General features: G+C 45.4%; 1 protein-coding gene across 10 annotated transcripts in view; it reads right to left on the bottom strand.

Moving 5' to 3' along the window:
* Nucleotides 1-792: 792 nt before the first annotated feature.
* Nucleotides 793-6,417, bottom strand: part of RBFOX3 (RNA binding fox-1 homolog 3) — a 983,769-nt gene continuing 978,144 nt past the window's right edge. For 9 of the 10 annotated variants that reach the window (XM_043964755.1, XM_043964756.1, XM_043964759.1 and 6 more), the window contains one exon: nt 926-3,601. In XM_043964755.1, coding sequence (XP_043820690.1) covers nt 3,557-3,601 — 45 coding nt within the window. In that variant the 3' untranslated portion in view covers nt 926-3,556. The other variant, XM_043964754.1, reaches the window with a different exon arrangement.

The following is a 6,417-nucleotide window of genomic DNA, read 5'->3' as shown; positions in this document are numbered from 1 at the left end:
CTCACGGACAGAGACTGGGCTTGTTTTGTTCTGCTGTCTGGGAGCCAAGAAAATGAGTGGCTGGAGGAGAAATCTGTGGACTCTGGTTTTCTTGGAGTCCTGCCAATGCTTTTTTATTTTTTTATTTTTAAAGGAGTTGGCACTCAAGGACTGGTGGTCAAATAACATTCAGGCGGCCTGCGAACTCTAATGTGATGCACTGCTCAGCACATCGCTTTCACTAGGGTGAGGGCAAGGGCATTTTCTTTGCCAGCACAGCATGGGGAGCTGAGACCCAGAAAACTCAATGCATGGATGACTAGGCATGCACCAAAGCCTGACCTTCCCCATTCAGCTGCTCCTGGCCCCAACTCTTTCTTATTCCACTCTATCCTTCCTCGCTCTTGTTCTCCCATCACTCTGCCAGATCAGTCCCTACACCAACCAGGAGTGAAAGGCAACTGAAAGGAAGGCATGGTAGCAAAAAAAAAAAAAAAAAAAAAGCCCGTCTTCAGGAGTAGCAAAAGCTTGACTCCCACCCCTCGACCTCACCCTCATAAGCCCAAGAAAGAGGAGGGGTCCCCCAACATGACTGCCAGCTTAGGGAAAGGGGGGAGAGGTGGAGGTTGGGGAAATTCTCCCCCTTGGTGCCATCAGGTTGGTGTTCACTTTGTGGGTGCGGGGTACACAGCGCCTCCTGCTGGACTCTTCTTGCTGGGCGCCTGTGTGTGGCCTCTATGTGGGACTTGTCACTTGGTTGCTTGCTTCTTTCTCTGCTTAAGTTTTGTTGCTTTCATTTTAAAATATTTTTTAGGGTGGTTTTTTTGGCGTTGTTTTTGTTTTTGTGTTTTTTCATTTTGTTTTTTTTTTTTGTTTGTTTTTATTTGTTTTTGTTTTGTTTTGCCCTTCACGGTCCAAGAAGAAAACAGCAGATTTCACTACAACAGAAACAAAAAAGCCAAGCTTGCACAGTTTCACAGATGCAACACACTGTGTGCAAAGACAAGGCCCCAGAGGTCCTGGACACTGGGGAGGGCCTTTGAACCCAGAAGGAGATAGTGAGATAGTATGGGGAGGAGTTGGTGTTCCTGGCTAGAGGCAAATATTTACTTTTTAACAGATTAAACTGCCCTGGGGGAGAAGAGGGGAGAACAGTGAACCCCATTGCCCCACCTAAGGTTCTCATTCTCTAGTCCCTCACTATATATACATACATATATATTTCACATCTGACCCTCAGGAGGCTGCTGGCTTTACACTCTAAATGGTGGATTTTAACTTATCCTTTAACCCTGGGAAATTGAGGCCAGGACTAGGGGTGGAGAAAAACTAGTCTATGGCTAAGCTCTAGGTTAAGTAGAACATGGAGAAGCTAGAACAAGCTAAGCTGGGATAAGAGCAGACTGTTTAGGACAGGGAGGACTGAGAGGCATAACAGAAGGAGAAGAAGGGACCAGAGACGAGAGCATGTGGCAATAGTGTTCAGCAAAAGTATGAGGATGTGAAAAAGTGGTCACAAATATGTGGGAAAAGGCGAATTTTAACATCAGGGAGGAGACAAGTTGGACACCTGAGAGAAGAAAGGTGGGAGGGGAATAATAGGAACAGTTTTCCAAATAGGGATGTTGGGGTAGGGGGTGGAGGTGGGGCAGGGTGTTTATAGCAGAAACTTTGTCCCTTCCAGACACCAGGTGCCTTAGCTTTCCTCGGTCGAAGATAAAAAAAAACCTCCTGCCATGCTTACTCCCATTAGGGGGATGGTTATAAAAAGGAAAGATGGAAGAAGAGGGAAAGACATACTGATATAGCGCCTACCACTGTGCTAAGCACTTTACAAATATTATCTCACTTGATAAAAAGGCTCAGGGAGTAGCTTATTTAAAATCCATGGATGATATAGAAAAAAAAAGGACCCTTGCCTTGGTTGGCCCTCTGTGAGCTCTCTAAAAGGAGTTTTCTGTACAGTAACGGGAACAGAAAAGCTGAGCTTTCTCATGAGCAATATGAAGTTGCAATGGAGCCAGGACACTCGGGTTTTAGTTTTGATTTTGCTGTTAACTCGCTGTGACATCTCTGGGTTTCACTTTCCTCCTGTAAAATGAGGAATTTTGAAGGGATGCCTTTCTAGACATCTCTTCCAGGTCTAACATTTAGGAATTAGCCAGAGGGTCTCCAAGCTGTGGTCTGGGTATCGGTAGTAGAGCTGGGCGGGACCAGGCTAGGCAGATCTCTGTGGCCATGTAAATACATTCATTTAAAAAACAAAATCTATCAGCATTAAAGTTGGAGGTGGTAGGAAGGGGAGCTGGATCCAGGGATTCAATCCTGAGATGAGCCATCCAGCAGTGAGGAGTCCCTATATAAGAAGCTTAATTTTTGAAGGGCAAAGTGATACATGTACTCAAACTAAAGACATTTTTTGAGCGTAGGCACAGGAAGGGAGATGCTTTGGCTAGGCAGTACACACCAAGGACAGAGCTGGGAAAATAAACTCTGCCACTCTAGGAGGGGGCTAGGGGTCTCCACAGCTAGGATGTTGATGGCTTTGTTTTTAGGTCATAGAACAAAGGAGCGATAGGGCGGGATAGTGATGGGGGAATTGTAAGGCTTATGGACAGATTCAGGGAACTGGGAAAGGGAAAAGTCATTTCCATTTTCATTTCTTGCAAAGAACACTTTGGCCAGGACATGATTATAACTTCCATTGGGAATGAAATCTATATAATTCAATTTTTAAAAATTTGTTTCAGCTGAGAGAAGAGAAGAGGAAGACCAGATATAGGGAATGAAGGGAAGAGAGGGAGGGAGAAGCAGAGAGAGGTAAGGGGTTGACTTAAAATGGAAGAGAGGATGGGAGAGTATTGATTCCCTTTTCTTGCCTTTTTCTTTATGAAATAGATTTCTTCCAGCAGTTTCAAGATCCATTAGGTGGAGATGGGAAACAATTAACTGTAGGGGGATAGAGCATCCGGCAAGGATCAGAGTGGGAGGAATGTATGACTAAATGAACTGTGGAACTTGGAGAATGGCACATGGTCCGTGGCCCTGACTCCTTTCACTAAGAGTTCCTAACTTCGGCCAGTTGATTGAAGAGTAAAGATGGAATAGGATGGAAGTAGGGAGATTGGCCAGGGCACAAGGCCCTTTTGCTAACCCCTTGGGGGTAGCTATGTGTTGAGGGATCAGAGCCATGGGGAGGGGGAGGTTTGATCCTCTGACACCAGGCTCAACTTCTCGACCCTCTCCTTTCCCCTCCTACCCCCCTCCCATGGCCCCCAGTTTGTATACCATACCTTGATGGTTTGGGAGTGGAACAACACCGACAAACTCAATACAGGAAATTAGTTACAAACATACAGGTACAGTCATGGACAAAGACACACACACCACCATGGGGCGGGGAGAAACAACTGGAGGTAAAAATCTATGGTTTTAGAGTCGCGGAGGGTCAGCGGTGAATGTCCCTGACCCGGTTGGGGCAGTTTGTCTTCCCGGAGGATCTGCCTGGTGTCTAGTTTGTTTGGTTTGGTTTGGAATAAGCAGTCAGTGTGAATGCTGTTAGGGGCTGGGTCTCTTGCTAGTAGGGGGTGAAGCGGCTGTACCCTCCTCGGCAGAGGCTAGCCTGCAACATCAAAGATGAAAAACAGCCAATCAGTATTGTCTTTTGGTAGGAAAAAAAATCAAAAAAAGGAAAAAGAAAAAAGAAAGGAAAAAGAGAAATAGCCAAATCCCATTTTCTTTCCCCAGTTTTTTTCCCCCTTCATGGGGAGAATAATTGATAAGTGGTATAAGTGATAATCTGCCATGGCAACAGGGCAGTGGGGGCCAGGTTGAGGGGCTTAGTTTATTTCTGAGTGGGTGGTAGCCCTGAAGCCAGGAGGGAGGGGGTCTTTGGGGGAAAGCACAGGAAGTGGCCATCAGCAGTACCTGCCTTGAATTTTTTTTCCTGTTAATTCTTAGTTTGTCCTTGGTGTAGTCCTTGATTTCTCGTGGAGTGTTGCCTAACGTGGTGGGGAAAGCAATGGATTTGGAGTGCGAGGATATGGTTTTAAATTAGTAGGCTCTGTTACTTATAGGTTGTGTGACCATGAGCAAGTTTCTTCTCTGCTCTAGGACTCAGTTTCCTTAGGGAAAGGAATATAACGATGGTCCTTGACAGCAAGAACTTTTTTTTCCCCCTTCTTCTTTGTCTTCTGAGCACCCAGCCCAGTGATTTGCACATGGTAGGTGCTTGCTGAATTAAATCAATCAAATGATGGACTTAGACCAAGTGGCCTAGTTAGCTCTAAATACTGTGACCCCATGACCATGAGTTAATGAGACTTTATGACAGGATGCATACTCCAAGCAGGTTTTATCTGGAGATGATAAAGGCCTGCTCAGTTTGACACAATGCTACCTGATTTTGATTAAGGAATTGGGACTATCTGAGGTTTTAAGGCCCAAGCCAAACAACCACATCAGACAGACCAGCTTTAGGCCCAAGGCTTCCAAATAATAGCCTGGATCTCCTTGTACATGTCCAAAATTTTTCTTCTGTTGTGATCTGGGTCTGAGTGTCCTCTTTATTTATAGGTTATATGCCCTTGGGCAAATCACTTCTCTGTACTAGGGAATGTAAGCTCCCTTAAGGGTAGGGATTTTTCTTTTTTCTTTTCTTCTTTTTTTTGGGGGGGGGGTTGGTGGTGGTGGGGGAGGAGGAAAGTCTTTCTATCTTAGGTACAGTTAAAGTGTAGTGGAAAGAAGACTCAAAGTCAGAGGATTTGTGTTCGAATCCCAGCTCTACTTGGGTTAGTCACTTAACCTTTCTGAGCCTCATTTTCTTCAAGTATAAAGCAGAATTGGACTGGCTGACCTCTAAAGTCCATTCTAGTTCTAAATCTATGATTCTGTGCTCTTTTCTGACCAAGTGGGTAGTTCCCTGCCAATCCAGCAGGTTACTCACTCCCCTTTTTCTCAAAGGATGCCTGTTTCCCTGGGTTTCCAAACCTCTCTTCTCCAACCTTCTCTGGAGTCCTGAGATGGCTTCTTCACCTAACCTCATCATTACCTTGCACGAAAGAGTGTCTTGTCCCCCCTCCCACCTTACTGTCTATTTTCAATTGAAAAGGGGGGAAAATGGAAAATGTTGAAAAGTTGACAAAAAGATAAAAGTTTCTTTAAAAAATAATGTTAAATAAAACACAAAAGAGGTAACCCTTTATTAATTAATGAAAGCTTTTAGCTAGCAGCTGAACTGAGGGCATTGGGATTTTTAAAGAAAGCACTACAAAGCACACCTAGGGCTTGGGTGCCTCTCCTGAGAATCATTGGTCTCAGGGAGAGCAAGCCAGCGAGGGGTTGAATCTAGCCCATGGTGTTGCCAGGGACAACCTCAGGCAAGGTTAGTTTTTTGAGGATTGAAAACACCCAAAAATTAAAAAGAAAAAGAAAAAAAACTAGAATAAAAAAGTGAGGGACCCTTAAAAGAACAGAGGAAAAAAATCCTGTTGGATTGACCCTTTCCCACTTTCCCCACTTCCCTTCCCTGGCCCTCCCCCTCCCCCCAACAGTTTTCATCTTTGATGCTGGATGCCAAGCTAGCTAAAAACCGACATTAAGTACAATGCCGGGATGAGGGTTTGGGGTTACTGCTAGGCTGATGTGTTACTGAGAGAATACCCTGTTGTAGAATGGGACTGGGTTTTTGTGACTATAGCTGGCATATGTACACACACACACATACACACAGGCTCTCCTGTTGATCACCATCATCAAGCCAAGCTCATCAGAAGTGCCCCCTTTCTCTCTTCCTGACCCCAACCATTCTGCTCATGCAATGGTGACCATGGAACCCAGGGAGAGAGAATCCTAGAGCAAGCACCCCGGGGAGCAGTGAGTCAATGGAGGGTATGAGCCACAGTCAATTGGCCCCTCTCCTCAGTTGGGGGTGACGGTGTTTTGTGTACGAGAGGACTGGCACTTTGGAACACAGAGGGGACCAGGGGAACCACTTCTGCACCTGGGGGAACTGAGTTCATTGCTGTGGGTAGGAAGTTATCACTGAGGAAGGGAGGAGGCTGCATTTTAGGATCTCTCTCAGTGGCATATTGGATTCAGGATAATGGGTCACTGAAGATTGGGAAGTTGACTTGGGATAATGACACACACTGGAAGGCCAGAGAGACACACACAGAAAGGGGCCAACAAATTGTAATATATGATGTCCCTTTCCCGGTTTAAGAAGGGAACATGAGGAAGTACTACTATATACCTACAGGGGCTGTGCAAACTTTCTCTTCCCCTTTTCCCCAACCTCTTGACCCTATGGAAAGTTATTTTAGATTCAACCTGGGGCTTTCTCTAATGGTCCCCTTCTCCACCCTACACACACCCTCCCCTCTCCCTACTCTTTGGGGATAACAGATTTTTCTGACCATAAACAGCCCAACCAATTTA

Source organism: Dromiciops gliroides, chromosome 4 (genome assembly GCF_019393635.1).
Source record: "Dromiciops gliroides isolate mDroGli1 chromosome 4, mDroGli1.pri, whole genome shotgun sequence".
NCBI lineage: Eukaryota > Metazoa > Chordata > Mammalia > Microbiotheria > Microbiotheriidae > Dromiciops > Dromiciops gliroides.
Note: the sequence above shows the minus strand (reverse complement) of the source record. Positions and strands in the feature narration are given on the sequence as shown.